Source organism: Anomaloglossus baeobatrachus, chromosome 7 (assembly GCF_048569485.1).
Source record: "Anomaloglossus baeobatrachus isolate aAnoBae1 chromosome 7, aAnoBae1.hap1, whole genome shotgun sequence".
NCBI lineage: Eukaryota > Metazoa > Chordata > Amphibia > Anura > Aromobatidae > Anomaloglossus > Anomaloglossus baeobatrachus.
Genome location: NC_134359.1, coordinates 278,806,671 through 278,824,332, shown reverse-complemented (window position 1 = coordinate 278,824,332; position 17,662 = coordinate 278,806,671). Strand labels below are relative to the sequence as shown.

Sequence of the window (17,662 nt, the reverse complement as noted above, 5' to 3'; positions counted from 1 at the left end):
GTGTGGATGACACCGGACCCGTCATGCACCGCGGCTAGAGAAGAAGTAGCACAAAGATGGACAAAAGAGGCGGTGGCGGCACCGGACAACGTAGACACCCATTAGACCCACCGCATGACTGTTAGGTAAGTATTATAAAGTGGTTTTTATATTATACCCCCGGCCTGGGCTCTTATACATAGCATGTTAGAATGCTGTATATAAGAGCCCCGGTGGTGGTGGCCGCAGCTTATAGGCCAAAAAAGTGGTGACAGGTTTTTTTTTTTTGTTTTTTTTTAAATCGAAGACTATGCAAAAAGTGACCACCTTCTGATTTAGGCTATGTGCGCACGTTGCGTATTTGCATGCAGTTACGCTGCGATCTGCACCGCAGCGTAACTGCATGCGTCCTGCGTCCCCAGCATAATCTATGAAGATTGTGCAGGAGACGTGCGCATGTGGAGTCTTAGAGCGCAGCGCTTTGGCTGCTGCCCGAAGCGCGCATTCTAAGAAGTGACATGTCACTACTTTCGTGCGCTCTGCATGCAGCCCCCGCTCTGTCTATGGGAGGGGCTGCACTCAGAGCGCATGGAATCGGCTTTTTTTTTTTATTTTCATTACGGACTCTTTGCAGCGATTTGAAGCGCACGTGTGCTGTTCAAATCACTGCAGAAATTTCTGCAGGACAGAACGCTACGTGCGCACATAGCCTTACTGCGTTTTTGGTGCATTTTTGAGGTCACAAAGATGCACCTAATTGCATTCATTTCTTTCTCCCGGCAAAGTATGAGATTTCTATTTTGCTGTCTATATGCATCTTTTTTTGGCTGCATCTTGACTGCGTTTTTGAAGTTGCAGCATGTCAATTCTTTCTGCGTATTTGCCTGTGTTTTTCAGTGAATAGATTTGACTTAAAAAAATGTAGCGGCGTCACTAATCGGCTGGCCAATAGATGCGAAGGGGCGGAGATGAGCAGGACGTAACATCCCGCCCAGCTCCTTCCTTCCGCATTGCCGGTGGACGCAGGTAAGGAGATGTTCCTCGCTCCCACGGTGTCACACACAGCGATGTGTGCTGCCGCAGGAACGACGAACGACATCATACTGGTGGCAGCAACGATATTAAGGAAATGAGCGACGTGTCAACGATCACCATTTTGGAACGATTTTGCGGTCGTTGCTCATTAGTGTTACACGCTGCGATGTCGCTACCGGCGCCAGATGTACGTCACTAACGATGTGACCTTGTCGCCATGTCGCAGCGTGTAAAGTCCCTCTTAAGCTATGTGCCCACGGAACTATATAACTGCAGATTTTGCCGCGGAAAACCTGTGGCTTTAATTGGATTTTCTAGATAAATCCGCAGGTTTTAGCAAGTACAGACACTCCCCATGTTATCCTATGGGACATGGGGAGTGTCTGTGTCCATGTTGCGGTATGTGCGGCTGCGGAACATGCTGTGGATGTCCCGCAGCCACACGTAACTGCATGTCAATTATTCCTGCTGATGAATGTCCGCAGGTTGACCGCAGAATCCCGCAGCAATGGATAGCTGCGGATTCTTGACTTTTATCAGTGCGGTGCTCTAGTGTATTGCAGGGATGTTCCTGGCTATATATATATAATATATATATATATATATATATATATAATATACAATTTGAGCGAGTGGAGACTTTATTGGTTGATCCAAAAAAGTATGAGATCTGCTACTGCACAATGGTAACAAGGAAGCTTCGGTGCACTTGGAAGGAAAGCTATGAGAATTTAGACTTTCTTCTCAAGAAACTTTACAAGGATCAAGAATAGTCAATATGTGGTGATTTAAAAGTTCTCCCGTTGCTCCTTGGGAAGTCAGGAAGATACACCAAGAACCCATGTTATTTGTGTGAATGGGAAAGCCGAGATGGTACTCATCACTGGAGCCAAAAAATATTGGCAAACGAGCACACCTTTGCAACCTGGACTTGAGGACATAGTTGTGGAAAGTTTAGTTGATCCCTCTAAAGTTCTTTTGCCATTGCCACCACTCCATATCAAAGTGGCATCACATCACCTAGCGTGGCCTGCCACCCTACGGACAGGAGTGGGTCAGCTGCATGTATTTCTATGCAGTTAAGATGCTCCTGTCCAGAGAGCAGCAGACCGTGCTGGGTGATAAGATGCATGAGTCACTCGTAAGAGTGACTCCGGCCTAACATTGATGGCCTATCCTAAGGATAGGTCATCAATGTCTCATCGCCCAGGGCTCCGGCACTCCGCACCTGCACCGATCAGCTGTCCTTGGTCCTGGTAGCAGGCAGCCAGAAATTCTCAGAGCTTCCCTGTCTTCTGATAGCGGTGGCAGCTGCGTACAACACATCCGCCTCCGATTCAGATCAATAGGAGGCAGTGCAATAGTGGGCCGCTGGTATCAAAAGATGGGTCAGCTCTGGAACTGAGAATTTCCTGCTGCCCCTGGGACCCGAGAACAGCTGATTGGCGGGGGTGGGGGAGTGTCGGACCTCAGCTGATCAGACATTGATGACCTGTCCTAAGGATGGGCCATCAATGTTAAAATAGTGGACAACCTTTTTAAGCTTGGACTGATAAAGCAGTTTGTGGAAGATCTACCGAAAGAAGAAGAGGCGAAGTACCTGTGTACCAAGTTTCAGGGACTGTCCTAAACAAAACTGAAGGAAGACCTTTTTGAGAGTTCAGATATTCGGAAACTCATGAAGGATGACGTGTTCAAAACAAAAATGAAAGCTGTTGAGAAAAGTGCTTGGGACTCTTTTAAAGAAGTCGTGAAGAAATTTCTAGGTAACCTCAAACATCCGAAATTCAAGTTCATAATGGAGAACATCCTAAAACGTTTCAAAGCCTTGGGCTGTCCGAACTTGAAGTTACATTTTTTACATTCCCATTTGGATCACTTTCTTGAAAACCTTGGTGCTATTCGTGAAGAGCAAGGAGATAGATTTCATCAGGATACCAAGGAGATGGAACTACAATGCTAAAGTAAATGAAAAGTGAAGAAGGAGGAGGACTACTGCTGGAGGCTTCACAGAGAAGATCCATAGGCCTTCTATACGAGAAAAGGGATCGGAGAAGCTTCGAAGAGAAAAAGAAAAGGCGTAAAAAATCTTTTCCAACAAAGTTGCAAAATAAATGTTCTATAAATTGAGTCCTAGAATTGCCCAATTTATCGAAAACTGGCACTGTTTCCCATAGCAACTAATTAGGAGGGTTAAAGGGATTTTCCTCAAAATAACAAGCTTTCCCCCAGTCTATAGGGGATAACTTGATAATCGTAGGGGTCTGACCGCGCTGCCACCAAGAGATCGGGGCTGCCGGACAAAGCGGTTCTCCGCTATGGACAATGACTGGAGCGGAGGCCGAGTGTGCACATCTCCATTCCTCTCAAGAAGAGGCTCTGTTGAGCCCCATTGTTTGGATTGCTGGGGGTCCGAGTGGCCCCAGGAAACCCAAAAATTGTCTGGGGTTAACTTGCACTTTTGGGAAAACCTCTTTAATCTCACATTATATTGGAAAATGAAGCCTGCCTGGGCTGGTTGCTATGGACAACAAGCACAGTTTTTCAGTCAGATTAGTCTGATAAATCTGTTACCTTGGGGTTTACTACCATTGCAGTCACTTGACAATTTTGTACCAGTCAACCTGCTTAACCCCCCCCCCCTTCCTCCCAAAAAAGAAAACTTTGACCAGCTAGCATTGTTTTGGGCAACACCACCTGGCATGACGACAGTTGATGGGTGGCAGCCATTGAAGCAACTTTATATCCTCAATGCCCCTCATTAACATCACACATAATTTCAAAGTGATGTGTATTGAAGCCCCCCAACCAGGGAAAGCTGGCAGCACCCATACATGTATAGTGCTGTCAAATATGGCCGCATTAGGTCCTCCTAAACGATTGTTTAAGATCGATCTTAATGGCATAAGTTGGGAATGATCAATATGATTTATCCTTTTAGAAACTGAGGGCGGCCGTGTAGGCGGTAATGGGGGCGGCCGCGTAGGCGGTAATGGGGGCGTCCGCGTAGGCGGTAATGGGGGCGTCCGCGTAGGCGGTAATGGGGGCGTCCGCGTAGGCGGTAATGGGGGCGTCCGCGTAGGCGGTAATGGGGGCGTCCGCGTAGGCGGTAATGGGGGGCGTCCGCGTAGGCGGTAATGGGGGGCGTCCGCGTAGGCGGTAATGGGGGGGGCGTCCGCGTAGGCGGTAATGGGGGGCGTCCGCGTAGGCGGTAATGGGGGGGGCGTCCGCGTAGGCGGTAATGGGGGGGGGCGTCCGCGTAGGCGGTAATGGGGGGGGCGTCCGCGTAGGCGGTAATGGGGGGGCGTCCGCGTAGGCGGTAATGGGGGGGGACTGTATAGGCGGTAAGGAGGGCGGCCGTGTAGGCGGTAAGGAGGGCGGCCATGTTAATTGTTACTAAGCCTTTCCTATAAATAGTTTCATTTTCCACTAGGTATATAGCATTTTAATTGTAGTTTCTATGTCCTTGATCTATGTTCTATATTAATCTCAACTGGGCCAATTGTGAATTTGTTGTTCCTGGGGGGTGTGTGTGGGGTGTGTGTGTGGGGGGGGGGGGGTTTGTACAGTGATATCATAGTTATTCAGGATTCGATCTAAGTATCTGAGGAGCCTTCTTCTTTCTATTCTTTGCCTCAAGATATAAATGCGGTTCTTCCATTTGCTAGTCAGATGACACGATGCAATAAGGAAAACAGGCGTTCACAGGCCGATAATGAATGTTATCTGAAGTCGGAGAGTCTCTTTAATGTGGATTTTTATGGCGTTTGATAAGCCAGTTGTTTGCAAGAGTTGTTCAGATGTGCGCACTATGTCAACAGTGATGTCCTCATTTAGAGAGGGACAAGGAAATATTACTTTTCATATTACTTTTCATATGTTAAGGTGTGAATTGGGGCATAGATATTGGGTCAGAATCTCAGTAAATTTATTAGCCATGAGGATAGCATATGGGATGCGCAAAAAAAAGTCGATAATTGGATGGAATAGTTACTTGCAATGTCAAGGACTTGCATATTGATGGATTATTAGCACGGTGGCTCAGTGGTTAGCCTTGCAGCGCTGGGGTCCTGGGTTTGAATCCCACCAAGGACAACATCTACAAGGCGTTTGTATGTTCTCCCCGTGTTTGCGTGGGTTTCCTCCGGGTTCTCCGGTTTCCTCCCACACTTCAAAGACATACAGAAAGGGAATTTTAGATTGAGCCCCAATGGGGACAGTGTTGCTGATGTATGTAAAGCGCTGCAGAATGTTACACTATATAAAGATAAAGATGTATTCTTATTTAATATCAGATTGATGGGGGTCTGACACCCGACACTGCTGAAAGTACACAGTATACAGAGTCGGATCAGCACAGCACCATACACAGCGAAGTGGCCGTTCTCGGGTACTGCAGCTCAGATCACATTCACTTCAATTGGAGCTGAGCTGCAGCACTCAAGAACGATCAGTGTTGGCTCCATACACTGTGCACATCCACCCGGATGCAGACAGCTGATCGTGGGGATGTAGGGTGTCAGGTCAATAATATAATAAAAATGGGAGATGGCCTAAGTCCTGGACCACCCCTTTACAACCACATGCACTTGACTATTGTGACACCGTGCAACCTCTGAGTTGTAATATGCCACCCATAGAAGTCCATTGGACCATGGGGTATCTCCTGTAAGCTTATAATTTGCATGGGTTTAGATGAGATTCTGGCCTTAAAGGGGTTGTCTGCATATGAAAACTTTAATCAAACCGAATTTTAGCCCCAAATCCATGCATTTACTACATTTAAGAATAAAATAAAATAACATTGTCCCCAAAAGGTGAACATCTGGTCCCCGTGATGACTGTCACTACTTGCTGGATAAGTTGTGATTGACCTGTCTCAATAGTGATATGTAATCACATCAGAACCAGAGGACCATAAGAACGTCCTTGTAAGACTTTATGAATCCCCCCCCCCCCCCATCCCAGATCGGTTACGGCCATTTTCCAGCGCAGACCCCATGTTTTTAGCCAGGAGGAATTGTCGCAAGGTGCACTGTATCAGATTCGGCTCATAAAATGGCCGCTTCCACCGTGTTGTCGGCCGTGGCGCTTTCAGAGCTTTCTGGTTTGTTCTGCTGGATGTAACGGAGGATGTGTAAATAGTTTTATTGCCAGTGGGGTCCGATATTAGAAGTGGGATTTATGGACGGCATCGCTGACATCCCATTGCTGTGAGGTGTCTTGCTGCTGCGCTTTGTCCTCCGGTTAATCATGTCCTGTGACTAATCCCAGCTATCGGAGGGGAGAATGGATTTTGGAGGGGGCAGGAAGCTGGAGTTCCCTCATTCCACCCCGAGGGGGTCAGCTGCCTTCATTCCGCTTCTGATATTGTCATCTGGAAATTATTACAGAGCCCTCAGGGCAGACAGGAGGGGATGAAAGGGGGGTCCTCAGATCCGGCTTCCATCCCTTCCTGCAACAGGCCACACACAGAGGTGCCTAATAGGTCACATTATGGAGGCCGAATATGATCTACACCCACCTTAACCCCTTGATTGCTACTCTTGGCCTTGAATGTATATACGTGCATCTGTAACCTATCAAGAAATGTTCCTAAATTCTCTTTACTATTGCTCGATTTTTCAGCCTAGCAAACATCCCCTTGACGCCAGAGACACAACGGGACCAGGAAAGGCGGATACGTCGGGAAATCGCCAATAGCAATGAACGCCGCCGCATGCAGAGCATCAATGCTGGCTTCCAGTCTCTGAAAACTCTAATCCCTCACACAGATGGAGAGAAACTAAGCAAGGTGCGTAACATCGGTGGGGGTCCCAATATATCGGCTGCACCAGTCTACAACACAATACATCACTCGTGTGACAAAACTTAGTTATCGGATTTATATAGCATTGCTGGTTATGTCTTGCAATTATGTATGCTGCAGTATTTCTCGGTCCGTATACAGGCTGCGATACCCAGACAAAATGTGGGTGTCCTGACCCGAAGGCATAGGCTTATTATGAGGCTGTAAGTTAATTTGGATGACCTAAAATGTTGTCTAACCATGTAAAAAATAAATGAAAGCTGCAGTATTCACATTGGCCACAAGATGTCATGTGCGCTCAGTCTGGGGGAAAAAAACTCGTTTTACTGCATGCAGTAAAGCTGAAGGGTTAATCTTGAAGATTGGGATTTTTTTACAGAATGACACTACTTTTGTGTCAACTGTAACTATAGCATTGAGATAATTGTAGTTAGCTGAGAATTGGAAAAAATGGTGGGCAGGGAACAAGGACGGCAACTTTGAAAAACTCATATCTTATTGCATCTTACCTTTGCATGATTATTAATTTGTTTGGTTATTCCATATAATGGAAGTCAATGTTGTTATGCTTCCAATACTCATATTGTCTCCTACTTGCCTTCTCTGCACAGGCTGCAATACTGCAACAGACCGCAGACTATATATTCTCCCTGGAACAGGAGAAGACCAGGTTGCTGCAGCAGAATACCCAACTCAAGCGGTTTATACAAGTAAGAGGCTACTCCTTCTTAAAAGGATTACCTGGTGACAGCAAGTCATCGCCTAGCCACACTTTTACCCCCATTAGACTGGAATGGTAATGCGCATGCTAGACTGCCACTCCGATCATTCCCTATAGGACTGCGCACTGCTTTTACCTCCCGCCCTATAGAGAATGAATGGAGCAGCGGCCAGACATCCAACTGGATGAAACTTCCCCGTTCTGCCGATCTGTGCAATTTCCAGTTATCAGCAAGATATTACCTATTAATTTTTTTTAGGATTATTATTATTTATTATTATTATGTAATACTAAAAATCAGCACAAAATTAAAAAGGGGTTATCCAGTAAAAAAAATAAAATATAGTAAGTATTCTTACTTCTTATTATAATAATAATTATAATCATTATTATTAATAGGTAATACCAAAAATCAGCACAAAATTAAAAAGGGGTTATCCAGTAAAAAAAAATAAAATAAAATATAAGTATTCTTATTTTTACTGGATAACCCCTTTTTTTAATTTTGTGCTGAATTGGGGTATTGCCTATTAATAATAATAATAATAATAATAATAATAATAAATAGGCAATACCCCAATTCAGCACAAAATTAAAAAAGGGGTTATCCAGTAAAAATAAGAATACTTATTATATTTTATTTTTTTTTTTTTTTTTACTGGATAACCCCTTTTTAATTTTGTGCTGATTTTTGGTATTACATAATAATAATAATAATATTATTATTATGTAATACCAAAAATCAGCACAAAATTTAAAGAGGTTATCCAGTGTAAAAATAAAAAAAAAATATTTTTACTGGATAACCCTTTTTTATTTTTTTTTTAATTTTTGGTATAACCTATTAATAAAAATTATTATTAATAATAAGCTATACCACAAATCAGCAAAAAATAAAAAAAAAATTTCTTTGTCGCTCCTAATTGGGAGACCCAGACAATTGGGTGTATAGCTATGCCTCCGGAGGCCACACAAAGTATTACACTAAAAGTGTAAAGCCCCTCCCCTTCAGCCTATACACCCCCCGTACTGCTACGGGCTCATCACTTTTTATGCTTTGTGCGAAGGAGGTCAGACATCCACGCATAGCTCCACAGCTTAGTCAGCAGCAGCTGCTGACTATGTCGGATGGAAGAAAAGAGGGCCCATAACAGGGCCCCCAGCATGCTCCCTTCTCACCCCACTTTTGTCGGCGGTGTTGTTAAGGTTGAGGTATCCATTGTGGGTACGGAGGCTGGAGCCCACATGCTGCTTTCCTTCCCCATCCCTCAATTAGGGCTCTGGGTGAAGTGGGATCCCATCGGTCTCCAGGCACAGGAGACCGTGCTCCATCCACAGCTCCTGAGGACCCTGCTGGATAGGAGCCGAGTATCGTTCAGGGACATGGCCCTGCTACTTGGAGGTACTCTGTGTCCCCGTGGGGACTGCGCACAGCAACACTCCAGCATTGCTGGGTGTGCTAGTGCACCGGGGACAGCAGCGCTGGCTGCATGTGTGCCACTATACACTCAGCGTCGCTGAGTGTATTTGTGTAGGGGGACTGCCGCACTGACCGCCGCTGCCATGGTTATGCCTGCGGTGCGGCTGGGACTGTTAGTGCGCCGGGGACTTCCGCGCCGACCGCGCTTATACGGCGGCCGCGCTTATAACTATAGTCCCCGGCTTCTGCGGCCTAGTCTCATTCTTTTCCCGCCCCCAGCCCTGCCAGTCAGGGGAAGGGCGGGACGCTGTACAGGTCGGCAGCACTGAGGGCTGGAGCATGCTTTGCATACTCCACCCCCCTCACTCTGCACAGTGGGGCACCAGTTCCCGCACTTTTCTGGGTCACGCCCACGGCTCCCTCCTCTCCCCAGGACGCTGGCAGCCATTCCTCTCAGCTCTGCTAACGCTGGAGAGGAGAGACAAGCTCAAAGAGACCCAGGCAGGAATTCTGGTGCCCACACAAACGCTTTGCGCAGGCGGTAAGCAGCACCTGTGGTGCTGGCCCCACTAGTGCAGAAGTGTATTTATAGTTTATATGATTATAGTCTATACTTTACACTGTATGGTGCACTGTTGATTTTTGTCTATATACCCTCCTGTATTGCTCAGAGGAGACAACAGCATGTCGTCCACAAATAGCAAGGGTGCCATGGCACAGACTTACTATGCTGCCTGTGCAGCATGTACGGCTATACTGCCGGCAGGTTCCACTGACCCTCATTGTGTGCAATGCTCGGCCCCTGTGGCACTTTCTCAGCCGGAGCCTCTGCTAGGGGTGGCCCAGGGAGAACCACCTGTTAACACTGTCCAGGTGACAGGGACGGAGTTTGCAGTTTTTACTGAGACTTTCTGAGACTATGGCTAAGATATTAGAAGCCTTGCAGTCCAGGCCGGCATCTCAAGCCAGGGGCACTGTGTTATCATTGTCCCCTGGTTCCCCTCAGTTGGAACAGCAATGTCTTCCCGGGGTGTCTCATGGATCCCAGGGTGAGGTCTCTGACACGGACCGCAGCCCCAGACCGACTAAGCGAGCTCGCTATGAAATTCCCTCGACATCATCACAATGTTCAGGGTCTCAGCGAGAGGACTCTCTATATGATGAAGCGGAGGTAGCTGATCAGGATTCTGATCCTGAAGCCGCTCTCAACCTTGATACTCCTGATGGGGACGCCATAGTGAATGATCTTATTGCGTCCATCAATGAAATGTTGGATATTTCTCCCTCAGCTCCTCCAGTGGAGGAGTCAGCTTCTCAGCAGGAGAAATTCCGTTTCAGGTTTCCCAAGCGTACAAAGAGTATGTTTCTGGACCACTCTGACTTCAGAGAGGCAGTCCAGAAACACCGAGCTTATCCAGATAAGCGTTTTTCCAAGCGCCTTAAGGATACACGTTACCCTTTTCCCCCTGACGTGGTCAAGGGCTGGACTCAGTGTCCCAAGGTGGATCCTCCAATCTCCAGACTGGCGGCTAGATCCATAGTTGCAGTGGAAGATGGAGCTTCACTCAAGGATGCCACTGACAGACAGATGGAGCTCTGGTTGAAATCCATCTATGAAGCTATCGGCGCGTCTTTTGCTCCAGCATTCGCAGCCGTATGGGCACTCCAAGCTATCTCAGCTGGTCAGGCGCAAATTGACGCACTCACGTACGTCTGCGCCGCAGGTGGCGTCCATAACCTCTCAAACGTCGGCATTTGCGTCCTACGCTATTAATGCTGTCCTGGACTCTGCGACCCGTACGGCGGTTGCAGCCGCCAATTCGGTGGTAATACGCAGGGCCTTGTGGCTACGGGAATGGAAGGCAGATTCTGCTTCCAAAAAGTGCTTAACTGGATTGCCATTTTCTGGCGACCGTTTGTTTGGTGAGAGATTGGATGAAATCATCAAACAATCCAAGGGAAAGGAAACATCCTTACCCCAAGCCAAACCAAAAACACCCCAACAGAGGAGGGGACAGTCGAGGTTTCGGTCCTTTCGGGGTGCGGGCAGGTCACAATTCTCCTCATCCAAAAGGCCTCAGAAGGATCAGAGGAACGCCGACGCATGGCGGTCTAAATCACGCCCTAAAAAGACCGCCGGAGGTGCCGCTACCAAGGCGGCTTCCTCATGACTTACGGCCTCCTCACACCGCATCCTCGGTCGGTGGCAGGCTCTCCCGCTTTTGCGACACCTGGCTGCCACAAGTAAAAGACCGTTGGGTGAGAGACATTTTGTCTCACGGTTACAGGATAGAGTTCAGCTCTCGTCCTCCGACTCGATTCTTCAGAACATCTCCGCCTCCCGAGCGAGCCGAGGCTCTTCTGCAGGCGGTGGGCATTCTGAAGGCAGAAGGAGTGGTAGTCCCGGTTCCTCTTCAGCAGCAGGGTCACGGTTTCTACTCCAACCTGTTTGCGGTTCCAAAGAAGGACGGGTCCTTCCGTCCTGTTTTGGACCTAAAACTGCTCAACAAACACGTAAGGACCAGGCGGTTCCGGATGGAATCCCTCCGCTCCGTCATCGCCTCAATGTCCCAAGGAGATTTCCTAGCATCGATCGATATCAAGGATGCTTATCTCCACGTACCAATTGCTCCAGAGCATCAGCGCTTCTTGCGCTTCGCCATAGGAGACGAACACCTTCAGTTCGCGGCACTGCCGTTCGGCCTGGCGACAGCCCCAAGGGTTGTCACCAAGGTCATGGCTACAGTAGTTGCGGTCCTCCACTCTCAGGGTCACTCAGTGATACCCTACTTAGACGATCTGCTGGTCAAGGCACCCTCTCAAGAGGCATTCCAACACAGCCTCAACGTTACTCTGGAGATTCTCCAGAGTTTCGGGTGGATCATCAATTTTCCAAAGTCAAATCTGACACCGGTCCAATCACTGACATATCTTGGCATGGAGTTTCATACTCTTCCAGCGATAGGGAACTTCCGCTGGACAAACAGCGTTCACTACACACAGGGGTACAATCTCTCCTTCAAGGTCGGTCACACCCCTTGACGCACCTCATGCACTTCCTGGGGAAGATGGTGGCAGCAATGGAAGCAGTCCCTTTCGCGCAGTTTCACCTGCGTCCTCTTCAATGGGACATCCTACGCAAGTGGGACAGGAGGCCGACGTCCCTAGACAGGAACGTCTCCCTCTCTCAAGCAACCAAAGCTTCCCTTCGGTGGTGGCTTCTTCCCACCTCATTATCGAAAGGGAAATCCTTCCTACCCCCATCCTGGGCGGTGGTCACGACGGACGCGAGCCTGTCAGGGTGGGGAGCAGTTTTTTCTCCACCACAGGGCTCAGGGTACGTGGACTCAGCAAGAGTCCTCACTTCAGATCAATGTTCTGGAGATCAGGGCAGTGTATCTTGCCCTAAAAGCGTTCCAGCAGTGGCTGGAAGGCAAGCAGATCCGAATTCAGTCGGACAACTCCACAGCGGTGGCTTACATCAACCACCAAGGTGGGACACGCAGTCGGCAAGCCTTCCAGGAAGTCCGGAGGATTCTGCTGTGGGTGGAAGCCACAGCATCCACCATATCAGCAGTTCACATCCCGGGCGTAGAAAACTGGGAAGCAGACTTTCTCAGTCGCCAGGGCATGGACGCAGGGGAATGGTCCCTTCACCCGGACGTGTTTCAGGAGATCTGTTGCCGCTGGGGGATGCCGGACGTCGACCTAATGGCGTCACAGCACAACAACAAGGTCCCAACATTCATGGCTCGATCTCAAGATCACAGAGCTCTGGCGGCAGACGCCTTAGTTCAGGATTGGTCGCAGTTTCAGCTTCCTTATGTGTTTCTTCCTCTGGCTCTGTTGCCCAGAGTGTTACGCAAGATAAGAGCCGACTGCCGCCGCGCCATCCTCGTCGCTCCAGACTGGCCGAGGAGGTCGTGGTACCCGGATCTGTGGCATCTCACGGTCGGCCAACCGTGGGCACTGCCAGACCGACCAGATTTGCTGTCTCAAGGGCCGTTTTTCCATCTGAATTCTGCGGCCCTCAACCTGACTGTGTGGCCATTGAGTCCTGGATCCTAGCGTCTTCAGGATTATCTCAAGAGGTCATTGCCACTATGAGACAGGCTAGGAAACCAACGTCCGCCAAGATCTACCACAGGACGTGGAAAATATTCCTGTCGTGGTGCTCTGCTCAGGCGTTTTCTCCCTGGCCATTTGCCTTGCCCACTTTTCATCTCAATCAGGACATCTCCTTACCCTCGTTTTGTCCTCATCCAGTTCACCAATGTGAAAAGGATTTGCACTTGTTAGATCTGGTGAGAGCACTCAGACTCTACATTTCTCGTACGGCGACCCTGCGCCGCTCCGATGCTCTCTTTGTCCTTGTCGCTGGCCAGCGTAAAGGGACACAAGCTTCCAAATCAACCCTGGCTCGGTGGATCAAGGAACCAATTCTCGAAGCTTACCGTTCCTCGGGGCTTCCGGTTCCCTCAGGACTGAAGGCCCATTCTACCAGGGCCGTGGGAGCGTCCTGGGCCTTGCGACACCAGGCTACGGCTCAGCAGATGTGTCAGGCAACTACCTGGTCGAGCCTGCACACTTTCACGAAACACTATCAGATGCATACCTATGCTTCGGCAGATGCCAGCCTAGGTAGGCGAGTCCTTCAGGCGGCAGTTGCCCACCTGTAGGACGGAGCCGTTACGGCTCTATTATGAGGTATTATTTACCCACCCAGGGACTGCTTTTGGACGTCCCAATTGTCTGGGTCTCCCAATTAGGAGCGACAAAGAAGAAGGGAATTTTGTTTACTTACCGTAAATTCCTTTTCTTCTAGCTCCAATTGGGAGACCCAGCACCCGCCCCTGTTTTTTGTATACACATGTTGTTCATGTTAAATGGTTTCAGTTCTCCGATATTCCTTCGGATTGAATTTACTTTAAACCAGTTTATAATTTTTTCCTCCTTCTGGCTTTTGCACCAAAACTGATGAGCCCGTAGCAGTACGGGGGGTGTATAGGCTGAAGGGGAGGGGCTTTACACTTTTAGTGTAATACTTTGTGTGGCCTCCGGAGGCATAGCTATACACCCAATTGTCTGGGTCTCCCAATTGGAGCTAGAAGAAAAGGAATTTACGGTAAGTAAACAAAATTCCCTTCTTTTTTTTTATTTTTACTGGATAACCCCTTTTTTTTATTTTGTGCTGATTTGTGGTATTACTTATTAATAATAATAATTTTTTTATTAATAGGTTATACCAAAAATCAGCACAAAATTAAAACTTTTGGTATTACCTATTATTATTATTATTATTAATAATAATAATAATAATAATAATAATAATAATATATTAATAATAATAATATAATAATTTATTATTATAAATTATAAAAATATTAAATAATTTATTATAAATAACAATAATAATTATCATTATTATTAATAGGTAATACCAAAAATCAGCACAAAATTTAAAAAAGAGGTTATCCAGTAAAAATACAAAATAATATTTTTTTTTTTTTTTTTTTTCTACACTGGAAAACCCCTTTTTTAATTTTGTGCTGATTTTTGGTATTACCAAATAATAATAATTAATATTTGGTAATACCAAAAATCAGCACAAAATTATAAGTGGTTATCCGGTAAAAAAATAAATTATAATGATGATAAAAGTATTATTTTTATTTATTTTTACTGGATAACCCTTTTTTTTTTTTTTTTTTTTTAACTTTTGTGCTGATTTCTTTTTCGCTCCTAATTGGGAGACCCAGACAATTGGGTGTATAGCTACTGCCTCCGGAGGCCGCACAAAGTATTACACTTAAAAGTGTAAGGCCCCTCCCCTTCTGGCTATACACCCCCCCCCGTGGGAGCACGGGTCCCTCAGTTTTTTGCTTTGTGCGAAGGAGGTCAGACACGCACGCATAGCTCCACTGTTTAGTCAGCAGCAGCTGCTGACTATGTCGGATGGAAGAAAAGAGTGCCCATACAGGGCCCCCAGCATGCTCCCTTCTCACCCCACTTTCTGTCGGCGGTGTTTGTTAAGATTGAGGTACCCATTGCGGGTACGGAGGCTGGAGCCCACATGCTGATTCCTTCCCCATCCCCATTAGGGCTCTGGGTGAAGTGGGATTTTACCGGTCTCCAGGCACTGAGACCGTGCTCCATCCGCAGCCCCTGGAGAAGCCGCTGGATATGGAGCTGAGTATCGTCAGGGACAGGGCCCTGCTCCGTCAAGGTACTCTGTGTCCCCGTGCATACCGCGCGCACACCGCAGCATTGCTGGGTGTGTTAGTGCGCCGGGGACATCAGCGCTGCTGCGCTTGTGCCATTTCCTCACTTCAGCTTGGCTGAGTGGGTAGACTTAGGGCGAACGGTCGCGCCGGCCGCTGGGACTGCGACGCGGCTGGGACTTGTGGTGCGCCGGGGACTTCCGCGCTGGCCGTGCATATATCACGGCCGCGCTTATTACTACAGTCCCCGGCTTTTGCGGCCTAGTTCGTTCGTTCCCGCCTCCGCACCTGCCAGTCAGGAGGAGGGCGGGACGCTGTACAGAGCATCAGCGCTGAGGGCTGGAGTCGTTTTTACATACTCCAGCCCTCACACCAGGCACAGTAGGACGCAGTTTCCCGCACTTTTGTTTGTGGCACGCCCACGGTCCGCCCCTCTTCACAGAACGCCGGCAGCCATTCCTGCCTGCACGCTGAGCTGCAGAGGGGAGACGGGGAGGCCCAGACACGGGATTCTACGGCCTCATACCCGCTGTTCAGCGGGCGGTAAGCAGCCCTCAAGGGCTCACCCCCACTTGTGCCTTTTGTGTACTTAGTATTTTGTGTTTGCAAATACTTTGCACTGTACGGTCGCTGGTGATTCTCGGCTATATACCCTCCTAGATTACAAGGAGGCAACAGCATGTCGTCCGTAAAACGCAAGGGTGCCAAGGCACAGACATTATATGCTGCCTGTACCGCATGTGGGGCTGCTCTACCGGCAGGTTCCACTGACCCCCATTGTGTGCAGTGCTCGGGCCCTGTGGCACTTGCACAGCCGGGGCCTCTGCTGGACGTGACCCAGGGTGTACCACCTGTGAATGCTGTCCAGGTGACAGGAACGGAGTTTGCAGCTTTTGCTGACAGATTGTCTATGACTATGTCAAAGATTCTTGAAACATTGCAGTCTAGACCAGTAACTCAGACCATGGACACTGTTGCACCATTGCTCCCTGGTCCCCCTCAGCTGGAACACTTCCAAGCTCCGGGGGTGTCACATGCACCCCAGGATGACGACTCTGACTCGGACGACAGTCCCAGACAACCTAAGCGGGCTCGCTATGAGGGGCCCTCAACTTCGTCTCACTGGTCAGGATCCCAGCGGGACGAATCTATGGGTGATGAGGCGGATGTAACTGATCAGGATTCTGATCCTGGGACCGCTCTCAATCTGGATACACCGGATGGTGACGCCATAGTGAATGATCTTATAGCGTCCATCAATAAGATGTTAGATATTTCTCCGCCAGCTCCTCCTGCGGAGGAGTCAGCTTCACAGCATGAGCAATTCCATTTCAGATATCCCAAGCGTAAATTAAGCACTTTTCTGGACCACGCTGACTTTAGAGACGCAATCCAGAAACACCACGCTTATCCTGAGAAGCGGTTTTCTAAACGGCTTAAAGATACACGCTATCCTTTTCCCCCTGACGTGGTCAAGGGTTGGACCCAGTGTCCCAAGGTGGACCCTCCAATCTCCAGGCTTGCAGCTAGATCCTTAGTTGCAGTAGAATATGGAGCGGCACTTAAAGATGCCACTGACAGGCAGATGGAGCTCTGGTTGAAATCCATCTATGAAGCTATTGGAGCGTCGTTGGCGCCAGCTTTCGCAGCCGTATGGGCACTCCAAGCTATTTCAGCTGGGCTTATACAAGTCGACTCGGTCACACGTACATCTGCTCCGCAGGTGGCACCATTGACCTCTCAAATGTCTGCATTCGCGTCTTACGCGATTAATGCTGTCCTAGACTCTACGAGCCGTACGGCGGTGGCGTCAGCCAACTCCGTGGTTTTACGCAGAGCCCTGTGGTTGAGAGAATGTAAGGCAGATTCTGCTTCCAAGAAGTGCTTAACCAGTTTGCCTTTTTCTCGTGACCGATTGTTTGGGGAGCGTTTGGATGAAATCATCAAACACTCCAAGGGTAAGGACTCATCCTTACCTCAACACAGACAAAACAAACCCCAACAAAGGAGGGGTCAGTCTGGTTTTCGGTCCTTTCGAGGCTCAGGCAGGTCCCAATTCTCCTCGTCCAAAAGGACTCAAAAGGATCAGAGAGGCTCAGATTCTTGGCGGACTCAGTCACGCCCAAAAAAGACAGCAGGAAGAACCGTTACCAAGACGGCTTCCTCATGACTCTCAGTCTCCTCTTTCCGCATCCTCGGTCGGTGGGAGGCTCTCCCGCTTTGGCGACATTTGGCTGTCACAGGTCAAAGACCGTTGGGTGAGGGACATTCTGTCTCACGGGTACAGGATAGAGTTCAGCTCTCGTCCTCCAACTCGTTTCTTCAGAACTTCCCCACCGCCCGACCGAGCCGATGCTCTGCTGTAGGCGGTGGCCGCTCTGAAGGCGGAAGGAGTGGTGACTTCCGTTCCTCTTCAGGAACAAGGTCACGGTTTTTACTCCAATCTGTTTGTGGTGCCAAAGAAGGACGGGTCGTTT

The 17,662-nt window shown here is 48.4% G+C and overlaps 1 protein-coding gene across 2 annotated transcripts in view; it reads left to right on the top strand.

Moving 5' to 3' along the window:
* The window catches only part of TFAP4 (transcription factor AP-4), a 42,570-nt gene that overhangs the window by 13,902 nt on the left and 11,006 nt on the right, over positions 1 to 17,662 (top strand). For both annotated transcript variants that reach the window (XM_075318230.1, XM_075318231.1), the window contains exons 2-3: positions 6,643 to 6,808; positions 7,435 to 7,533. In XM_075318230.1, the coding sequence (XP_075174345.1) occupies positions 6,643 to 6,808; positions 7,435 to 7,533 (265 nt within the window). The remainder of the gene's footprint in view (positions 1 to 6,642; positions 6,809 to 7,434; positions 7,534 to 17,662) is intronic.